Genomic DNA, 23631 nt, shown 5'->3' with positions numbered 1-23631 from the left:
AGCTTCATGATGGACATTTTTGTGGTCTACGATCTGCATCTCTATTCTTTGGGTATCGTATTGAAAAGAGCTGCTTGTTTTCTTCTCCCTGGAAAAGAGTCTGCAGCTGCAGAACAACACGAGTCTCGACGGTCTTTGAAGGATGACATTTTTTATTTTTGGCTGGGATTTAAAACTAAATTAGTGAGTCACACCGCGCTGATAACTCAGGAACAGTCTGCTTCTAATCTCGTTCAAAAGTTCTGCAGATCTAAAAGCATGGGAAAGTGATTGAAACATCCAGCCTGTCCCAGTTTCCCCAATTATCTCTCGTCTCATGGCAGATACGAGGCAGAAAAGTGTCGCGTCTTCGTTAGACAGTTGCCGCTTGCGTTTGTTTGAGATCTTTGGTGTGAGAAGGAGAGGCTCTTTGTTTGGTATCGGGACGGAGAACGGACTCTCACACGAGAGGGATTCCTGCTCGCATGGAGTTGTGCTCCGGGAAAAGGACAATTATGAGGGGAAAAAATGAACAGAATTTAGACTGAGGTTTAGGAAGAAATAACAAAGACGTTAAGTCTGAGAATGGAGGGTCGCTTTTTTTTTAACTTTATTACAAAGCATTTCTTCTGTGTTTTAGTTCGCTTTATCTTATTTACGTGATGCATATACAGTACAATTACATTTTGAATACTTTTATTATTATTATTATTATTATTTGGGTAATGAAAGCTGCTTCATATATTAATTTCTCACTACTACTACTAATGTTTAATAAATGGTTCATTTAGATAAATTTAAATTATTACTTATGATGAATATTATGTTTAAGATTCATGTAAGAATATTTTTCAATGTATTGAAATGTGTATATATGTATATATATAAATGTATATATATGTATATATATATATATATATGTATATATATATATATATATATATATATATATATATATATATATATATATACACACACAGAATAGTTTTTTTATATAATATATATTATAAATATATTATAGACCATATATTATACATTTCTAGTGTGACTTTCACAGTTAATTATTATGCTATTTGTTTGTTTTTATTTATTATATTTGATTTTTATTTTTTATTTATTTTAGAAGAGTCAGAAATATCCATTTGCATTTAATGATCACCTCCCGCTGAACGATAATTATGAACTTAATTCTTCTGATGTGAGCTCTCCCCTGTTGCGCGTCCCCTGATGGATTTGCTAAGAAAGTAAATGTTGGACATCAGCTGTTTTGTAATCGCACGGGCGAAAGTGTTCCCACTCTGTGTGCATTATTAAAAACTTTTAATATATAAAAAGTTATCCCAGTGTTAGCTCGGTGAAGCAGTGCTTACCACCGCGAAACTCCGTGCTAGGGGTGTTTTACCTGGTTGCTATGGTGACCATAGTTTAGATTTGTTTCCGAAGTTGTTTCCCAGTCCTCCCATCTGTGTTCATGCTGAGTCAGATGCCAGAGAGGATGTTGATTATATTGCTCTTGCTGTTTGTAGACGAGTAACACAATACAAACCACAATACATCTCACATACATCACCTGCCACTCTCGTCGCCATGGTTACCACAGACCGGCCAAAGTCTCTCTGCACACAAAGATGCGCTCCTGTACTTTCAAGGTCCCGCTTCGCTCTGAGCGATGCTGACTCAAGCACTACTCCTTTATTTCATTTCCCCCTTCGGCTGCTTCTCTGGGATTAGGATCTAGATCTGCTCGAAGCATATATCAGTTTAAGGTTGTAGCGTGCTACATAATATGTACGTTCATGTGGCATGCGGTTTAAAGACCGTAGTATGTAGTATCTTGTATGTAGTCATCCTTCTGGGCCTGTGGGTTGCAGGCAAAACTGCAGGCAAAATGTTTATGATACGTATAATAATTTCATTGTACTTTTTTATTTTATATATAAATATGTGCCTTTATACTTAAGGTAATAAAACTGCTTATTATTTGTATAATAGTAATAATAAAAATAATAATAATAAAATAAAAATATATATGTATAATAATAATATATATATATATATATATATATATATATATATATATATATATATATATATATATATATATATATATATATATATATATATATATATATATATATATATATATATATATATATATATATATATATATATATATATATATATATATATATATATATATTATAAAATGTATTATGTATTTATTTTATTATTTAATTTTATTATTGTTTTTTTATTATTATTATTATTATTATTATTAATAAACTGCTGTTAGGTGCAGCACGTCTGCACACTTCATCGTGTACTCTATCCCACAATGCACTGCTTTTGACTTAATCCTTCTATGTGCCCAAGAGCGTGCACGTTTTTAGATCGCTTACATTTTTTTTTTACGCCATGCGACAACATGCAAATACTGCATGATCCTAGCATAAGGCATAGCTATTAATTTTCTATACTGCGTGGTTAGCCGCATGCGAGTGTTTCTCTGAAGTGTTGGTCCATAAGCAGCAGCAGTTGTGTACACATCACTGACGTATATATATGAGGACATTTCCCGTATTCATCATCCCGGGCTCCTGCAGATGGATGATGGTGTCTGCTCGATCATGCATGCTTTCTCTGACTCATTAAACAGCAGCTTCAGTGAGGTGCTCCTGGAAGACCCTTATCCAGGCTTCAGAGAAAACCTCTGGCTCTGAACCTTCACCGGTGTCCGGAGCGCTCGGAGGTTCTCAGAAAACTCTCTGAATTTGTTGTGTCCTGGAAAATGGCTTGTTCTTGCTGTCGTTCGTGGGCATCGTCGTCATTTAAAGTAAATTATTGATTTTCAAGCCGGTATCTTAATGATTTATTGCGATCTACATTTCCAGAATACTAAATCTTTTAAAATGCCTTAGCTGGGAGGGGTTTAATGCTAAACTAAAACAAATAAACCCAAACAATATAAAACATGCCTAGAAAGTCGGTTGTGCTTCAACGAACCAAGCACGGCATGAACAGTGTGCTGCAAAAATAGATTACAGTACAAATATATTAAGAGCCTTAAATCAAGAGACATTTATTTGAGAAGTGAAATGACAAAAATTGCATACAGCGTCAATTAATGAGGTCAAAAACCTCATATATTTGTTGTAGTAGTAGCAGTAGTAATGGTAGGTGTGTATATATAATAAAAAAATTTAATATATATATATATATATATATATATATATATATATATATATATATATTAATCTAAATGATTTAATATTCAATAAATGTTATATTAGTAATGTAATAAAATACTAAAATAAATTAAAAAAAAAAAAAAAAAAAAAAAAATATATATATATATATATATATATATATATATATATATATATATATATATATATATACACACACACACACACAATTTTTCATTAGTATTTGTTATACTATTATTTTACTACTGGCAAATGCCGTTTATTTCATTTAATATTGATATAATCTGGTTTTCTAAAAACAGTTTACATGTACAACGCAACAAAAGCATCAGTTTTCAGTTAATTCAAAGTTTTTTTTGCAGATATTTCCTGTTGTTTTAGGTGCAAGGATCCTTCATTTTGCTGCGTTTATCTGAAAACAAGACATTAAGACACTCTCATTTAAATGTATAGCGATGATTTAGGACCGTTTAGATAACAAAGCTACTTGATTTTTTCCAGAGACTCTCAGAGATGTTGTTCTCATTTCTAGCAGCTGGATGGAGAACAGCAGGTTTGTGTGTGTGTGTGTGTGTGTGTGTGTGTGTTTCTCTCTCTCTCTCTCTCTCGGGTTTCTGTTAGGCTCTATTACTCTGATTTGGGACACCAGACACGTTCTCATTAGTATTATGAATGTAATCAGTAGTGTGGCTGTGTGTGAGGTTAATGCAGTCCCTCTACAGACTCGGCCATTAGTCTGGACTAACCCAATCACAGGCCGTCCAGAGCCCCTCGCTAATGTCACCCGTGCTAAAACCAGTGGAAAAAACAGCACATCACCCTATTGGCCAGCTCAGAAAGGCCTCAAAGGACAGATGAGACATCACATTTCCACCTTGATCACAGTTCCGACGCATGCGACTTTAATTCGCTCGTCATTTCTGGTCTATTTTGGTGCGCGCCTCAGTCCCACGAGAGAGATCCGTAACGACAGCGGGCAATTATTTCGGATCGAGGCTCTTGTAATCTTCTAAAAACGCTTCTGATTGCGATTCACTGATACTGTAAACGGTTAAAGCGAGGTAAATCGAGGTAAATGCTGTGAAAAATGCAGACTTGGCCGCCCCGCAACGACTTTTCCGAGCAGAAAGACCCTTTCAGATGTGCTTGGCTCTGGGTTGGCATTTCGGGGAGGTGTAGTCTGTGTCTTGTCTGGTTCTTATTAGACTAATGCGCAATTTGTAATAAAAAGTGCAAATTTCCCATATGGAGTAAAATCAGTCTTGACCGGGGGCCCAGATTTGTGTGCTTCGGGGTGGCTTCAGAACTTTACAGTGCAAATGTGGCCCAGTTTTCTGTTTTCATTTTAGAGGGTATGTTTCAACTTGCTTTTACACTAACTAGCGCTGAACATGCGCTTTTCAGGCTGTCCTGACTGCTTAATAGCAGTGGGATAGAAAACGTTAAAAACACAAAATACTTAATGATACTAGTGTTGGCCCACAGTATAGATTTGCATGCATGCTTGTGAATGCATCCTTTCAAACTGGAATTATGTGAGGTTGAGGAAGCAAACAAGATGCAGATTTGGAATGAATGCATATATATATATATATATATATATATATAGGTAAATAAATATGCTAACACTTTACAATGAGGTTTTAATGTATTAACTGAACATGAACAAACAATGAACAATACATTTTATTACAGGATTTATTCATTTTTCCATTCGTCAACCATTTATGTTAGCTCACGGTGCATGTTACCAAATACAACTTACATTTTTTTATAGGCTAATTAATATTGCACATACAATTAAAACAAATGGTTATAAATAATATATATTTTTAAATCATATTTTAATGTAATATTTTAAATACTTTGTATTGTAATATAATTATTACTATTATAATTATATTTTTTATTGTAATTAATGATACGATTTAATAATAATTAAAATAGTAAATCATATAAAAATTATACATTTAAATCTAATTATAAATAATGTAATAAAGCATTTAATAAATTCAAATTTATATATAATATCATATGTAATATTTTATTTATTGGATGAAATACAGATTTTACTATGATTCATTAAATTCCTCTTCCTTGTTTTGTGCATTGCTCATTTCCAAAATTCTTAAATTCAGAATTTGGTCCAACCTTCTTGCATGCATTCAAAAAGTTGTTATGTTTAGCGTGGTGAATAATCAGTGGTGGCCAGTTCACAAAGCAAATCCCCCGCTAATGAGCTGGGAGACGTCTGCATCCTCTCCAGCTGGCGGTGGTGTTTGTTTTTTCTTTAGTAATAAACCAATGTTCTAATGTTCTTCCGTACGATCCTCCTCACCTGTCCCTTTGAATGGCCGCTGGTCTGTGGGGGCCGCCGTGACGCAAGAGGCAAATCGAATCAATAAGCAATCGGGGAGCGAGTGTTGTGCAGATCGACAGGCCTCCTGCCCGGCCCATTTGAGCCTAATTAGCATTGATGAGCATCTCTGATGGGATTTACGCCGCTGATGAGCAGCGTGAGTCATCTCTTGCATGGCCACTGAGTCTAACCCACTTAGTATAGGGGGTTCGTCCGGGATGATGGGGATTCCTCGGAGGCCAGGTGTGGAGATTTGCGCTGAGATGAGAGGCAGGACGCACCAGGAAGACTTAAGCGCATCTCCAAGGGAGGGAAATCAAATCTGAGAGGGATTAGCAAACAGTAAAGATGGATTTATAGTGCTTTGCGATGGTTAGCATGTGCATACAACACTTTCGGCGTTCACAAGGGGGTTTTAGTTTCCTCAAAGAAGCTTTGTGTGAACGGCTCATGAAAAAATTATAATCATAATAATTAAAATAAAACTTCGTATAAAGAACCTTTTGTGCAAAGGAAAGTTTCCATGGATTCTATCAGTGCCAATAAATAACCTTTATTTTTAAGACTGCGCACGCTTAAATCATCAGTAACATATTAGCATCGATCTTTATTATTATGACAATTTGTTTAACCAACAAACTACACTTTGTAGCACAAATATATAGTTGGTTACTCAAAAACATGCATAGCTTGAGAGAGTCGTGACCCTCGAAATGCTTCATTTAAAAGTAAACACTAGCATACTTGAATTAATCCTATAAATTAGTTTGCAGCCATGCACATATATTAATGTGTACGTCTATATAGTCGCAGTCATTTCTTTCCGTTGGTGCAGGGCAACATTAATCCATTCAATGCGTTCAAAATAAGCTATACGCTTTTCTTTCGCTCTGTTTGTCATGCACTAATGCATTTTTCTGGTGCACTTGAGGGTTCTGCCTTCGATGCCCCAGCAGAGCCCACTGTAATCTTATCTTATTTTGACGTAAGTGCCTCTATATCACACTTGACATTTAGAGCTGCAGTGACTCGCCGTGTGTCCGCTTTTTTATTCGAGAGATGCATGAAGGGAAAAACAGTGCGCCGGCTCCACGTGCGGACCACTGGCAGCGAGCTCAGCTGGGCTTTGCGAGGAGCTGCCAGTGCCCGTCTCTCCCCGCGGGAACACAGAGAATTCCCTCAGTGCCACTTACTCAGGCCGGGCCCCCGCTGACCCTGCCAAGCCAAATATTTACCCTCCAGGCAAATGAATAGGTACACATGCGCACAAGACCAGATAATGCATTGGAGGAGAAACATGCTGAGAAAAGCACAGGAAAGTTCTTTAAGTAGATGCTCTAGCCAGTATATTCTCGCTTACAACAAAAATCCCTTGATTATTCTCTCTCAGCACATGCCCAAGCATAAGGCTTTTAACTTGAAATATCAATCTTGATATAACAAACCAACCGATATGGGCAATATTTCAATCTGGCCGATATTTAAATATCTTAACTGATAACTCGACGATATTTAAATCTCTAAATTGGACAAAATTTACTTGTATTAAAAAAATGTGCTTATTGGAACAAATACGTACAATTTTTCTCTGTTAAGAGAATCAAATATCGGTATGTTTTGTTAAGAGGTTTAAATATCTGCCAGTTTTTTTTTTTCTCTCTCAACAGATCAAAACCAACCGATTTTCTAATCTTTGAATAAATCTGACTTTTATTTAAATCTAGAAAAAACGATTTTTAAAACTCTTAATCGAACAAAACCAGAGCTTTGACATGAACGTCTTGTAACTCCAGGCCAGCAGAGGGAGCTCTCACCTCTGCTCTGGCCGTCTTTGCTCCCTCTGCTTCCTCTCAAGAGACTTCCTGTTCGGTGGCCATTATAACCTGGGCCATGCCAAACGAAAGTCGCAAAGTATTGTTTTGTTGTGGACTCTACTAAGCGTTTTTCATTGTCTTGTTTCATTTTGTTAGTTTGGATTGTGACCCTGCACTTTTGCCTGCTGTTTTGTGAACGTTTCGCTGCCTGCCCTGACCAATGCTTGTTTACCGGATTACGATTCTGTCTCGCCCCTCGGATATCCTTTTGTTTGCTGGTATTCGGACCATGTTGTGTTTTCAAAAAAGCTTTCATTTGGATCTATAACACGTCTGAGTCTTGCGTACCATCTCTTAATTGAAAATAATCAACATGTACATTTCTTAATAGAACAATACTGACCGATATTTAAATAATTTATAGAGCAAAACTTAATGTCTTAATAGAGCTAAACTAACCGATATTTATATAGTTTTATATAACGTTATTGACCATGATTTCAATCCATGAATAGAACAAAAGCAACCGATATTTATATTGTGTAATATAAAAACATTGACCTTTTTTAAATCTCTTAATAGAACAAAAGCAACCGATATTCGAATCTCTTAATAGATCAAAACCGACCTATATTTAAATCTCTTGAATTCTCAGACGCGTATCTGGGTTTCTCCAGCACTGATATGCGTGCTACACAACACTAAATGCAATAAAGGACCACTCGTATCATTGTTTTGTGGTAAAGTACTTGGGAAGCGCTGTACAAAAACCTAATTCGACTTGAGGGATTATTTGTTTTGAAGCAGACGAAGGCTGTTGACAGTCTAAACGGCGCTGTGTAAATGCAATTCGTCTGGCGAAGGCGCACGTGGGGACTCGACAGATGCTTCGATGAGCCTCATTGTGCATCTCTAGCTACGCTAATGAGGTCAAGACCTTCAGCGCCGTGCCCGTGCCGCGCTCTCGTTCGCTGGCTCTTCTTCCCAGGCCATTGTGTGACTGGCAGTCTCCTTCCCAGTGCTTTTATTCCATACAAGGCCCTGCCAGAAGCAACGCGCACACAGCATGAGATCTCAGGCCTACGTCACTCTCACTCACTACCCCAAAGCGATCTGGAGAGCAGCAGGCAGCGCTGAGAGAGGAGGCTTTTAATTGGCCAGGAGCACTTTGAGTGAACACAATGTTCTCGGGGCCTGTTGTACGAACAAAGAACAGATTCGTCACTTGCTTCGCGCTGCCCCGTTTTAACCTGTGCCCACGGGGGGAAGCGTGAAGGTTGCATGTGATGTTGACGTTTTAACGGAGAGCAGGGGTTGTTTAGATGAAGCGGCGGGAGATGGCGAGAATCAAGGCGCCGACTGTCACCTCTTAAAGAGCGGCCGGCCGGTTTGTCACTGACGTCGGATGCCATATTTATGGGCTGTAACTCACAGCGGTGAGCATATACAGTGCTGGGTGGTCCAGCTTGAGTTTGTTGGAGCAGACACCATCTTGAGCAGGAATCTTTATGGCCGTTTGTGTTTGTGAGTGAACCTACCTGGACGCGTGTCAATAAATGAGGCTGTTTGCTTGTCCTCACCTGCGCAAGTTTAACAGTAATTTCAACAGCATGCCATCTCTCCAGAAGGCTTAAGTTTTAATGGACACAGTTTGAAATCAATTTAAAAAAATACTTCAACTAATTGAGTTCTGAGGGTTTGGGGAGGGAGAGAGCTCTTGTCTTGTCCTGTTGGTAGTTGGATTATTTTCTATTTCCCCGTTTTAGTTTTTCTTTTCCCCTTTTGTTTTACATATGAAGAGTTTATTTGGGAAAAAAAATATTGTTAGTTAGTTAGCTGTTTTTTTAACCTAATCAAAATAACACAACTACAGTTTGACTGAAATTAATTGGAATACACAATAAAAAAACGTGATTTATGTTTTTGCAAATTAATTCTTCATATATTGTTTTTTTTTTGTGTGTACGTTTATAGCTTTAAGGGTGATATTTCTCTCTTAATTGAATGCCAATCTAAATTCAGGTTTTGCATGAATAAAAAAAAAAAAACAATTGTGAAATTCCACACAAATATTTATTCAAATGCATATTCTGAAAATGAAACGGAAATAAATGGACCTCAATCGTGTTTTTTTTACTTTCAACTTTATATTTATAGATTTTGTTAACTTCGATGAATCAACATCTATTCAGTCTCATTTAATTCTATTGCATAATAGTAATGTAACGATTGTTTTTGTGTGTGTAGGTCAAGGTGGAATAACACTTAATTTCCCAGGATGCATCACCTGTGTTGAATTTCTGTATCATTCCGATTGCATACGCTTTATCTGTCACAGCGAGATTTCACATTCTGCTCAGCGTTTGACATTTACCAAAGCAGTGACACATGAACGAATTGAAGAATAGCAATTTACTGTCCCTGTTCTCCTCTATTGCCTCGCTAACCAGCGCTAATAATGATGTCTCTTTTTCTGTCACACACACTGATCCTTGCAAACACATCTTCCAGTGGCCGTCATTCACAATTGAGCGTGCAGAAGATCCATCAAGCTCCTTCCAAGCGTCCCTGTCTAGAATCGCCAATGCATTTTATCCATTACAAACCTGACATTTCCAAAACGTGGGCCATATCAGTTTGACAGCGAGCAGATCCGAACTACCGCTCTCGATCCCATCGTCCCTAATACAGTCAATTACACCTCAGCGAGGGAAAATCCTTCATCTGGTCACTGCAAGTGGCCTCTAATAGCCTTTACTTGACAGCTCTCACAGCCTGAGAATATATTAGGAGCGGTGAGTAAACTTAATCACGCTCTGTCAGTGCCGCGTGTCGCCGTAGTTTGAAACCAATGGCTCTTTCTTCTTCGCTGCCAAACGCCACTGCCGCGTGTGTCTCTTCTGAGGTTTTATGGCTCGGTGCATTTGGTCACGTTAGCTCAGGCCGTTCCATTGCTCATGCTGTGTAACATGTAATGATATGGTGTTAACGCTGTTGTGGCTCCGCGCTGCTAAAAAACAGAAAATGGAGTCCCGGGGAGCAATTTGTTCCTCCGGCCGCTTTGACTGGAGCCGGAGAGTAGCGTGGAGCTGTTTAAACACCGAAGGATACGTTTCGGCAGTCAAGACTCCTGGTGTCATTAAAAGTTGGGGCCTTTGTGCGAAGCTGCACGCAAACCGCAAAAGGCTTGGAGCGTGTCGACTTTTACACTGAAGTGAGCTCTGCAGAGGGCTTTCATCTCTGCTGGGCAGCTGATGCGTATTGATAGGAACTGTAAATCTGACCTTTCTGTGGAGTGATGCAAGCGTGACAGAGTTTAGCCGAGCCGAGTCAAATAGCTAATACAGAAGGTGATTTACACGCGCTGTGATTAGCATGAGTTAATGGTGTGAGAGGTTCAATGTGAACCTGATACCGTTTTTATTTTCAATTCAAGAGAAATGCGATATGAACAAAACATTTCAGTTTGTAATGTAGTTTAACTGGCAAACAGATATTAACTTTACTTATATTGAGATTGGATGGATGGATGGATGGATGGATGAATGGATGAATGGATGGATAGAATGGATCAAACATTGATGGATGGAAGGATGGATGGATGGATGGATGGATAGAATGAATCAAACAGTTATAGATGGATGGATGGATGGATGGATAGAATGGATCAAACATTGGATGGATGGATGGATGGATGGATGGATGGATGGATGGATGGATAGAATGAATCGAACAATTGTGGATAGATAAAATGAATCAAACCATTATAGATAGAATTAATAAAACAGCAATGGATGGATGGCTAGACAGAATGAATCAAACAGTTGTAGATGGATGAATGGATGGATAGAATGGATCAAACATTGGATGGATGGATGGATGGATGGATAGATAGAATGAATCAAACAGTTATAGATGGATGGATGGATGGATGGATAGAATGAATCAAACAGTTATAGATGGATGAATGGATGGATAGAATGGATCAAACATTGATGGATGGATGGATAGATAGAATGAATCGAACAATTGTGGATAGATAAAATGAATCAAACCATTATAGATAGAATTAATAAAACAGTAATGGATGGATGGATAGACAGAATGAATCAAAACAGTTATAGATAGAATGAATCAAATGATGATGGATAGATCTATCTATCTATCTATCTATCTATCTATCTATCTATCTATCTATCTATCTATCTATCTATCTATCTCTGACCTCAAACCTCGTGGAAGTATGAAGGTTTGTCTGGCCAATGGTTTTGTCTTTCTTTTCCTGGAAACCTAAAACCTCTTCTCCGGGTCTTTCGCTCTTTTCCCGACACCCCTCCGTCGAACCTCTGGGACTGGATCTGAGTCGGGTCAGAGGTCGAGGTCTCAGGGGAGGCCAAGCATTTCCTGTCCGGCTCTCTTGTTTTTGTCTTCAGGCCGGGGTATTTGCGCGGAGCAGGAGACAGAGCGGCCCGGAGCTGACAGAGATAAGTTTTCACAGGCGCACAGGGATGTCCAGCGCCAGTCAGGCCCAGTGACCTAGAACAGACACTGAAAAGTCATTATCGCACCGTATGACCGCATCCAAATCACTCTTATGGGCTTTGGTTAGTAGCTGCTGACTTTAAACAAATATTTAGGCTGTTTCTTTTAACAGAGCAGAGAGCCATTTGTTGTGATAAGGGACTAATGCCAGTGTTGTTTATCGCTGTGCTGCTCAACGTCATGCTAAGATCCCGAAGATTGCTTAAAAATGAATCATTACATATCATTTGAACTGATCAACTGCGTACTTCCAATATAAGATGCATAAATGTTAATCGATTGCCTCTGAATGCAATGCCTTTCAACTGCAGCTTTAATCATTTTTATTTATGTTCATGAAAGTCAGCATCAATTGTTCCGACACTTTCTTAATGCACATTTTTTGCTTTTTTCTCAAGAGTGTTTTGGATTATAGTAAAATGAGTTTTATATTCATTTTTACAAATGTGCAACATGCATTGTCAGCGTTCAGTTAATTAACATTAACTAAATGCTGCATATATAGTTTTTCCTTTTTATAATATATGTCTGTCAGGTGGCCAGATCCACTTTCGTAATGCATTTTTATTTTTGAACATTCTGCTTTATTGCATTACAGTTTGTCAGATTCAGCAGCAAGACATTTAATGCATTTCCAAACACTTTATTTTTCGCAATTGTGAGTTCATATCCCACAACTCTGACTTCATATCTCACAATTCTCAGATTTGCGAGTTTTTTATGATGCAATTCTGAGATGATAATAATATTTAGTGGTGGAAGCAGGCTTCCATACGTGTATGCATATTCCTCTCTTTGCTAAAATGTAATTGTTTTCAAATGATAAGCAATTGTAGTTACATCTACCTAATGCAAGCACATTCCTTGCACATTTTCTTTGCTTTATTCCCTAAAAGGTGTCAGACTATGGCAGTAAACGTTCTGCGACGCGCAGTATCAACGCTAACATTAACCATGCTGATCAACTATGATATTCCGCATGCATCGTTATTATGATTTAGAGCACATTCGGATGCATGTGCATGAGAGTGCTCTATATGCATACACGCTGTTTGGCAGCTCAGCGGTCTTTTCCTCACAGTAACTCCTCTCATAATATCGCTGCTGTGGCGCCATTAGGATCGCATTCACTGCGCCTCCTGCAGGACACCTAAACGGCATCAGTAAATAAAATCAATTAAACGAAAGAGAAGCCTATAGTTCACTAAAGAATGCAGCCTTATTGAAGCGTGAGCGTGATTTGTGCTGAATCCAGTCTGAGCTGACACGCGGAGCGAGCCTGGAATGGTTGGAGGCTATTATTCATTTTTCATTGCAAAGACGAGACTTTTCACTTTACAGTCTGCGCACACAGACGTTTCGCAGGGCGCAGATGCACAAATAAGGAGCGTATTTGCAGCTTTTCGGCCCCTTTACGTTTTTTTCTCATCAACAATTGAACGCAGGGCTGGAGAAATGGCTCATTTAAATGAAGCGAGCGTGTGTGGAGTAACCCGTGGATATGAATGAATCATTGTGAAATAAGCGAGCGGTAATCCAGCGCTGGGCTGCGCATCGGTCCTGCGTGATTCCCAGCTCACCCACAGTCTCTACATTATTAAAAGCGCATTAGCGGCGTAATGGCTGAGAGATGCGTCTCAAGTCCTGCTTTCGGCTGCTGCAGCTGAGGGAGGTCACGTGACCCTGACAGATTTACAGAAACACACCGAAAGCGTCCTGAATGGAGTACTAGTACGCTGAGTATGGGAGACGGTGTCATGTGCATTTCGTTTCATCGTTCTAGAAAGATCTAAGGATCTTAGATCTGTTTATACGTAAATTAATAATAATGACATTATACTAACAATAATTATGAACTATTACACGTTTCATACAGTTTTTCCTCCTACATTCTCCTACATTTTCATTCATACAGTTTTCTTGCCTTCGTTGTAGAAGAACTACTGTATCACAGTGAAAATATACTTTGATTTATATAATACATTGATTCCTTGATTTATATAATGCATTTTTGGACTACTTTCGTAGTAAAAATGCTATAATAATAATATTAACTATAATAATAACTGGTAAGAAATCTGTCAATAAAAAGGTATTTTAGAGTCATATATATATATGTATGTGTGTATGTGTGTGTGTGTGTGTGTGTGTGTGTGTGTGTGTGTGTTATGGAAATTTTTAATCCAGTGAATAAATGAAGAGTACCATAACAGTAAAAATTTACATTTAATAGTATTGGTTTTTGTTAATAATACTAATAACTATAATAATAATAATAATAATAATAATATAACAATAAAAATAATAATAAAAATATAAAAAAATCTGTCAATAAAAAGTATTTTAGTCCTATAAGTTATAAATTATATTTAATACTATTAATACTGTGTGTGTGTGTGTGTGTGTGTGTGTATATATATATATATATATATATATATATATATATATATATATATATATATATATATATATATATATATATGTGTGTGTATATATATATATATATATATATATATATATATATATGTGTATATATATGTGTATATGTATATGTATATGTATATATGTGTGTATATATATATATATATATATATATATGTGTATATATATGTGTATATATATATGTATATATATATATATATATATATATATATATATATATATATATATACACACACACAAAATTAGAATTATCATTATAATTTATATTTTGAGTTATTTATTTTGTGTTACTCTATTTAATCCAATGCTAATAATAAAATGCAATAAAAAGATACTTTAAAGTCCCATGCAGTGCATACTCCAGCAGGTACTCACTCCATTCATAGAGAACGTTCACACGCAGCGCACAGCATGCATGCTGCAGAAATAGCTGTGGAAGGGTAGTACGTCGTTCCCAACGCAAGCGGAGAGCCGGAGAAACGGCGAGCGAGAGAAGAGCGCGTCTTTGCTGCTAGCGGGTCTGCCGGCTGCAGCTCGTTCATGCAATATTAAAGCGCTGCTGCATCATGCACCTTATTATGAGGATTGCCTCATCTGTCACTTAGTCCTCCGAGAGCCGCGCCGCTCTGTCATGACTAGTTCTCCTCCATTCACCCCTTTCGCTTAGAAAACCGAGAGCTCGCTTATTAATGGCAGATTATTGTCTGTCCTCGCTACAATGACGTCTGAATAAAGAGAAATCTCATTAACACGGCCCGTTAGTGTCGCTCCCTTGAGAAATCCTCTCTAGCGAGCGCCGCTTTCGTATCGGGGGGGAAGATAAATATTTGCGAGGATGCTGTTAAATCCAATCGCGCCGTTGAATCAGAATCGTGGGTGCTGTTTTGTGTTTGCAAATATCTTTAAAATAGAGGGCGAGTGGAGTAATAGTTCAATTATCTGTAAATAAAGGCTGATTCGAGTGAGTGACTCGAGCCTTTAAAATAGCTCGGAAAATCTCTCGTCTGCCCGCGCTCCTGCGTTTTTATGAATAGTGTAATGATTTTAACAGCGGTGGATGAGGGTGGATCTGCGTCAGGCTCTGTTATTAATATAGCAGCTAAATGCCACGCTTGCCGCAGACCAGAAGGCTGGCAGGTTTTGGAAAGCCGCGTGTTGACTTTTTAAAGAGAAGCGTTTCTCTCGGGTAGTTGTCTGCAAACGCGTCTCGTCCTCGTGGACGTTATTGAAGGAGCGCAGATGCACCTGTCCTGAAGCTCGGTCTCAACCGGGACGGCTTTAGTGGTGTTGGTCTAAAGGGGAAACGACGGGTGTGTTTGTTAACAACGTTTGCTAAAGTAGTAGTTTGGCCCGAAAATGAAAATTTGCTGAAATATGACGCAGATGAGTTTGTTTCTTCACCGGATTTAGAGAAAAGTGGAATTGGGTGCTCTGCAGCGAATGGGTGCCGTCAGAATGAGATTTCAAACAGCGGATGAAAACGTCACAATTATAACAATATTAAGCAATGTTATGGATGGAGGAGTCATATTTTAACCCAGAAAAAAGGTTAAAAACTCTCAACGATGGATTCGTTTTGCAAAAAGCACTCCGCTTTTGGCTTCTCAAGTCATTAATTGCTGGACTGGAGTGGCGTGGATTATTGTGATGTTTTTATCAGCCGTTTGGACTCTCCTTCTGACGGCACCCATTCACATGCTGCATGATGCTTGGGTGAACCATTTCTTTAAAGCTAAAATCACACAGTGGAATTTGATTTGCTTTGAGAAAGACAAATAAATCAAATCGGTTTAAATGTCCTGCTCCGTAATGCCACTCTGATATATTTTGTATAATGTGTAATTATATGTTCATATAATGCTTCAACACATAACCTTGTAGTTTTATTGCCAAAGCAAAAGAACAAATGGTTTGTGCACACAAGCTGCGTTTCAGGCCTCTTGAGATCCCGAAAAGCCTTTTCGACTAGCCAGCGATCGAACTAATGAATGGATGCACGACGGCAATGTCATGAATGACAGTCGCTGGTTTCCTGAAGCTTCAGCCGAGGACGCGGCTCGACCCTCGGCCAGAGAGCCTTTACGTAACGTTACGTAACCCGGCCGAGATTCCTCTGATTGACTCGGAGTTAACGACAGAAGCATTTCCAGCCTGTCAAAATATCATGCTGCCGTGTGACAGACAGAAAGAAAACTAGCAGAAAAGTACAGTGCTGGTATCACGATAGCCACGCTCATGCGCTGCTCTACGTACGGCCTTTAAATGTGCAAAGGAAGACATGTTTTAAGACTTCAGAATAAACAAAAAAATTAAAAAAATAAAATAAATAAAAAAAAAAAGAAAAAGAAAAAGTTGCCTTTATCTAAACAATGATCAACTGCAATAAAAACTTTTTTGTAAGTTTATTGCTTTATTTTAATGTTTTGTATTTGTTTATATCATGTGCATCTTTAATATATCCGTGTTTTTAATGATGACATAACTTACTTTCTTTTTTTGTCTTTATATGTCCGTTATGTAAAGGTATGAAACAAATTTTGTTAATAGTTCAATACATATTTATAAAAATATTTCAAAATGTAATTATGATATAATTATCATTATTATTATTATTTTTATTATTATTAAGGAGCTCAAAAAACGTTTTTATTTTATTCTATTTTTTTGTTCTATATTTGATTAAAAATATTCATAAAGCCATTTGCATTTTATCATTTAATATTGTGTCTAGGTGTGTCAAATATTTGTAAAAATATTTATGGATATTAAACATAGCAATAAATATATTTTAAATGTAAATTTACAGTAGAATTAAATCTACTCAATACAGAATCTATTTTATAATAATATATTTAATATTGTTATGATATTATTTATTATAATAACATTAAACAATATAATAACAAATATTGTTATTGTTGTTGCACATTATGGGACTTGAATATAAATATGGGATATTTGATTAAAATCCAAAATAACCATAGAAATAACCATAAATAAATAAATTATAAATAAATATATAAAATAATAAATAAATATATAAATTAATAAATAAATAAATTAAATACAATACATCAATACTGAATATAAAAATAACAATTTATATATATTTAAAATGAATGTTTTTTTAGATAACGTACATTTTGTTAGATGAATGTCCGTACCATATTTTTACAGTAAATTTCTGGCAATTACATCCATGCCTTTTTTTGTTGCAGACTACACATGTATCAATCCTGAGCTGCTGTTTCTGTTTTTCCCTCAACTTGGGAGAATATATTGAAGGTTATTAAGACGTTCTCTTGCTGTAAATACTCCCGTCACATCTGTGCTGAGCGGTCCGAGGGTGGCCGAGTCGAAGCAAGTCCCCTGATTTACAGCCTGTCCCGCTGTATACAATAAACCCAGACAGAATGCCATTTGTTTGGCTTCCTCTCCCTTCAAACCCAAGGAAAATATTCGTGCATTTTCCAGTTTCCCAGGCTTTGGAGTCCTGAGGCTATTTCGGCGGGGTTGAAAGGGCGTCTCGTCCTCGGGTGTTTCTCGGACACGGGGTGCTCTTCAGTTTGCGGGCGACGCGTTTTTACGTGCAACTCTCGAGCCAACGAGGCCTGGCTTTCTCCCTCGGGGGAACCTCCTACTGTCTGTTAATTAGAGTGTGTAAAGTTTACAGCCTTTGAGAAGCTGTTAAGCGGCGGAGAGCGGCGAGTAAAGGCAGCCTGACTGTGAAATTGAATTATGAGCGTGTGTCACTGAACAAAATGGAAAGTGTGTGTGTGTGTGTGTGTGTGAGAGAGACAGACAGAGAGAAAGAGAGACAGTGAGAGAGAGACAGTGAGAGAGAGAGAGAGAGAGAGAGACAGAGAGAGACAGAGAGCCCTCTCTCTCTCTCTCTCTCTCTCTCTCTCTCTCTCTCTCTCTCTCTCTCTCTCTCTCTCTCTCTCTCTCTCTCTCTCTCTCTCTCTCTCTCTCTCTCTCTCTCTCTCTCTCTCTCTCTCTCTCTCTCTCTCTCTCTCTCTCTCTCTCTCTGTCTCTCTCTCTCTCTCTCTCTCTCTCTCTCTCTCTCTCTCTCTCTCTCTCTCTCTCTCTCTCTCTCTCTCTCTCTCTCTCTCTCTCTCTCTCTCTCTCTCTCTCTCTCTCTCTCTCTCTCTCTCTCTCTCTGTCTCTCTCTCTCTCTCTCTCTCTCTCTCTCTCTCTCTCTCTCTCTCTCTCTCTCTCTCTCTCTCTCTCTCTCTCTCTCTCTCTCTCTCTCTCTCTCTCTCTCTCTCTCTCTCTCTCTCTCTCTCTCTCTCTCTCTCTCTCTCTCTCTCTCTCTCTCTCTCTCTCTCTCTCTCTCTCTCTCTCTCTCTCTCTCTCTCTCTCTCTCTCTCTCTCTCTCTCTCTCTCTCTCTCTCTCTCTCTCTCTCTCTCTCTCTCTCTCTCTCTCTCTCTCTCTCTCTCTCTCTCTCTCTCTCTCTCTCTCTCTCTCTCTCTCTCTCTCTCTCTCTCTCTCTCTCTCTCTCTCTCTCTCTCTCTCTCTCTCTCTCTCTCTCTCTCTCTCTCTCTCTCTCTCTCTCTCTCTCTCTCTCTCTCTCTCTCTGTCTCTCTCTCTCTCTCTCTCTCTCTCTCTCTCTCTCTCTCTCTCTCTCTCTCTCTCTCTCTCTCTCTCTCTCTCTCTCTCTCTCTCTCTCTCTCTCTCTCTCTCTGTCTCTCTCTCTCTCTCTCTCTCTCTCTCTCTCTCTCTCTCTCTCTCTCTCTCTCTCTCTCTCTCTCTCTCTCTCTCTCTCTCTCTCTCTCTCTCTCTCTCTCTCTCTCTCTCTCTCTCTCTCTCTCTCTCTCTCTCTCTCTCTCTCTCTCTCTCTCTCTCTCTCTCTCTCTCTCTCTCTCTCTCTCTCTCTCTCTCTCTCTCTCTCTCTCTCTCTCTCTCTCTCTCTCTCTCTCTCTCTCTCTCTCTCTCTCTCTCTCTCTCTCTCTCTCTCTCTCTCTCTCTCTCTCTCTCTCTCTCTCTCTCTCTCTCTCTCTCTCTCTCTCTCTCTCTCTCTCTCTCTCTCTCTCTCTCTCTCTCTCTCTCTCTCTCTCTCTCTCTCTCTCTCTCTCTCTCTCTCTCTCTCTCTCTCTCTCTCTCTCTCTCTCTCTCTCTCTCTCTCTGTCTCTCTCTCTCTCTCTCTCTCTCTCTCTCTCTCTCTCTCTCTCTCTCTCTCTCTCTCTCTCTCTCTCTCTCTCTCTCTCTCTCTCTCTCTCTCTCTCTCTCTCTCTCTCTCTCTCTCTCTCTCTCTCTCTCTCTCTCTCTCTCTCTCTCTCTCTCTCTCTCTCTCTCTCTCTCTCTCTCTCTCTCTCTCTCTCTCTCTCTCTCTCTCTCTCTCTCTCTCTCTCTCTCTCTCTCTCTCTCTCTCTCTCTCTGTCTCTCTCTCTCTCTCTCTCTCTCTCTCTCTCTCTCTCTCTCTCTCTCTCTCTCTCTCTCTCTCTCTCTCTCTCTCTCTCTCTCTCTCTCTCTCTCTCTCTCTCTCTCTCTCTCTCTCTCTCTCTCTCTCTCTCTCTCTCTCTCTCTCTCTCTCTCTCTCTCTCTCTCTCTCTCTCTCTCTCTCTCTCTCTCTCTCTCTCTCTCTCTCTCTCTCTCTCTGTCTCTCTCTCTCTCTCTCTCTCTCTCTCTCTCTGTCTCTCTCTCCCTCTCCCTCTCCCCGCTGTGTTTTTAGCGAGCGAGGTAGAGCGCGTAGCCTCACTAGATGCTGAATAGTGAATGGTGAATGGAATATGTGCTGCGCTGCTGTGTGTGTGTGTCTCTAACATCACGTCTGTCTGTCCACAGATGCTCCCACAGCAAGAATGGGACCACAAAAGAGGCGCCCGAGGATCTCAGGTCAGTGTCTGGATGGTTGAAAAAGAGCTGATGGATGTCTGAGAGTGAATCTGAAGGCTGAGAGGGAACATTTCTGGGTCACATTTTATCCTAAAATCAAAACAGATTTCTTACTAAAAGAAAATGAAGGTTTGCGTTGTGGCATTATTTTCGAAACAACAACAACAACATCAATAAAAAATATTACTCATAATCCTCCAAAAATTATTTTTTTACTTTACTAAAAGAAATTAAAGCCCAAATTATTGAGGTTTTATTTGCATTGGGACATTATTTTCTAAATAATTTAGCGTATTAGCGAAAAAATACGTGTTTTTTAATTTAATGAAAATTAAACATTGTTTAAAAAGCACTTAAGCATGTATTTATTTTACAAAGTATTACACTCATTAAAAAAAAATCAGGAAACGCTTTTTACTATTATGTAAAAATAAGCAAATAAATAGTGTATTCATTATGCTAGTGTTTGTCAAACTGCTTTTTAGTTATGCTTATTTAGGTTTATTAATAACAATAATAACAACTGTATATCGTAGTTTAAAAATAATAACAAGAATCTAATGAAGAATCATAAAAAAATAATGCACTAAAAATTGGTGGTGAAAGTTTTCCCTCAGAAGTGCTAACAAATTCAAATAAAGTGAACTTTTTTTTTAAGTAGAAAACTAAAAATACTATTTTTAGTGAATTAGTGCATAGTTAACTACTCTCCAGTCATTTTAGTTTTTATTCAACTTTAAAAGTCCTTTACTGTGTAAATATTAAAAACTACATTCCAATGCGAGCTGCATCTAATGCAAAGACCTTCAGCGTTACGCTATTTATTTATGATTAATTGTCAAGAAAATAACGCGGTAAATCGTGATCGTCTGGAACAGATCTATACGCTGAATATGATTTCTAAGCTGATTCCCGGGGTGCAGCGGTGGCTGTGAGTGCTTTGATTAATCATTATGACCGCCGGTGTAAATGAGTGTGTGAGCGGGTGACCTGTGTGTGTGACCCCGAGCCTGTGACCGGGATGTGAGGTCTCTCAAACATCCTTCTGACATCATCACTCTTGACCTCCTCTGCTGCTGCTTTCAGCTCTGGAGCTGCAAAATATTAATATGACTCGAGGACGTGCGTTTTCCCACCAAAATGATGTCAGTTCCTGGAGGGTGATATTGGTGAAGAAGTGCCGGATGCAAAGTTATATTGGAAAGAAGAGAAATGCATAACTTAATAGTTAAAAGATTTATTCTATTAACGGTGTTAGTTAACACGAAGAACATGATGATCTAACTACTAACAAGTGATTCTACAGCACTCTTAGTTAATGTTATTTTTAACCTTTATTAATTAATAACGGGATCTTATTATCAAATAAATTATTATTTAGTAGATTATGACAGCATGGCATGACAGAAAGAATGATAATTTTGTGTGCACGTATTTTTTTTTTTTTTATTCAGGAACTCCCCAGCGTGTGTGTGTGTGTGTGTGTGTGTGTGTGTGTGTGTGCATGCATGCATGTGTATGTGTGCGCCTGGTATTTATCACGTTATGGGGACCAAATGTCCTCACTATGGATAGGAATACTAGTAATTCTTGACCTTTTTTTAGGTCCCAGTGAGGAAACAAGCTTATAAAAATCTAGAGATGCCAGTAGTTTCCTGTAAGGGGTAGAGTTAGGTATAGGACAAAAACACATACAGTCTGCACAGTCAGTGTAAAAACCATTAGGCCTATGCAGAGTCCTCATAAATCATGGAAGCACAGTGCGTGCGTGTGTGTGGATATGCTAATGTGTTTGCACTTTGCATGTGTTGATCTCGCCGTCCTGTGTGAAAGCGGGGAGTACGGTGACGTCTGTGGTGACGCGTTTCTGTTCCTCTGCGCTTCGTTCATTCCCAGCAGCCTAACCTCCACCTATTTCTGCCTTCGCCTGCGACAGAGAGGAAGCTCTCGAGTCCTCTTCTTTCCGCCGGGTCTCTCTGCGCCGTGGCACGCTTCCCTCCGTAGCGCTGGCAGCCGGGGATTTGTGTGAAACTAGACCGCCGGGGAGCTGTTAAGACTACTGCCCCGCTGACAGAGACGTACGTTAAAGCGTAATACACGGCTGAACACGACCTCAGAAATCAGCCGTCAGTCAGAGAGTCTCACAATAGAGCTGTCAGAGCGCGCCGGGCCAGTGAGGGCACCTCCCATAATGCACTGGGCCTTGGGAGAAGCTTGAGGCCGTGAGCTGATAGTGCGAACAATGCACGGGAGGAAAGAACGCTGTGTGTGCTGTTCTTAGTGAGCGCTGTGTGTGTGTGTGTGTGTGTGTGTGTGTGTGTGTGTGTGTGTGTCTGTGTGTGTGTGTGTGTGTGTGTGTGTGTGTGTGTGTGTGTGTGTGTGTGTGTGTGTGTGTGTTTGGTTCTGTTGTATACCAGCAGGCAGTTTGTCTCTATATATATATATATATATATATATGTGCATAGTGTATCCCAACATTTCTCTTTGCATTATATTTGTGTGTGTATTCATTAGGTATATATAAATACACACAAATGTATGTATATGTTTAAGAATTTTTTTATATTAAATATATTTATATATGATATCATTAATATGAATATAAATATATACATCTTTTTTGTTTTGTTTTACACTTAATATGATCAAGTTACTTATTTATTTATATATATATATATATATATATATATATATATATATATATATATATATATATTAAAAAACATAATTCAAAATGTTAATAAAAGCTCTCAATGACACTAAAACAACCTGAACACACTACAAAAACATCTACTAATTTAAAAAGTAACATTTAAGAATTTATTTTATATTCACAAGAACATATAAGTATAAAAAAAAAATATATATATATATATATATATATTTTTTTTTATGTATTAAATATTTGTGTGTGTGTGTTTGTGTGTGTGTGTGTGTGTGTGTTGTAAGATGGGCTTCAGAAAGCATGAAACTTAAACACTTTTTCTGTTGTGAAAGTACTCAACCTTAAAGTGAAAACCGAGTATAGAAGCAATACTTTATCGGCTAAAGCGATGTGTGTGTGTGTGTGTGTGTGTTCAGTGTCTAAGCCTTCTTATCAGAAGGATATCCTCCCACTGAGGATCGATGCTGCTCTTTCTGCTTCACAGCCATATTCAGACACACATGATGCACTGAAATCATTTGTGTGCGTGTGCGTGTGTGTGTGTGTGTGTGTGTGTGTGTGTGTGTGTGTGTGTGTGTGTTTGAGAGCTAACAGAGCTCACTCTCTTTTCTAATTAGCCAGTTGTTTTATCATTAGTGAATTAGGGGACTTGGTTGTCTCTGGTCTGTGGATGGTGTTTGCCGCATTAAAGACTGATTAGCACTTCAAAGTCCTGCTGCAGCCTGATTTCTGCCTGCTTTCCTCTCATTGATCTGTGGAAAGCAGCCATCTCCAGGATCCCGAGGCTG

The 23631-nt window shown here is 38.5% G+C and overlaps 1 protein-coding gene across 3 annotated transcripts in view; it reads left to right on the top strand.

Annotated features, from left to right (window-relative positions):
* The window catches only part of pde3a (phosphodiesterase 3A, cGMP-inhibited), a 79742-nt gene that overhangs the window by 19482 nt on the left and 36629 nt on the right, over window positions 1-23631 (top strand). For 2 of the 3 annotated variants that reach the window (XM_043236978.1, XM_043236979.1), the window contains exon 2: window positions 20128-20178. The exons of the other annotated variant lie outside the window; for it this stretch is intronic. In XM_043236978.1, the coding sequence (XP_043092913.1) occupies window positions 20128-20178 (51 nt within the window). The remainder of the gene's footprint in view (window positions 1-20127; window positions 20179-23631) is intronic. 3 annotated transcript variants of the gene reach the window in all.

This window comes from Puntigrus tetrazona, chromosome 4 (assembly GCF_018831695.1).
Source record: "Puntigrus tetrazona isolate hp1 chromosome 4, ASM1883169v1, whole genome shotgun sequence".
In the NCBI taxonomy this organism is placed as follows: domain Eukaryota; kingdom Metazoa; phylum Chordata; class Actinopteri; order Cypriniformes; family Cyprinidae; genus Puntigrus; species Puntigrus tetrazona.
The sequence above is the reverse complement of the archived record's forward strand: the minus strand, read 5'-3'. Positions and strand labels throughout refer to the sequence as shown.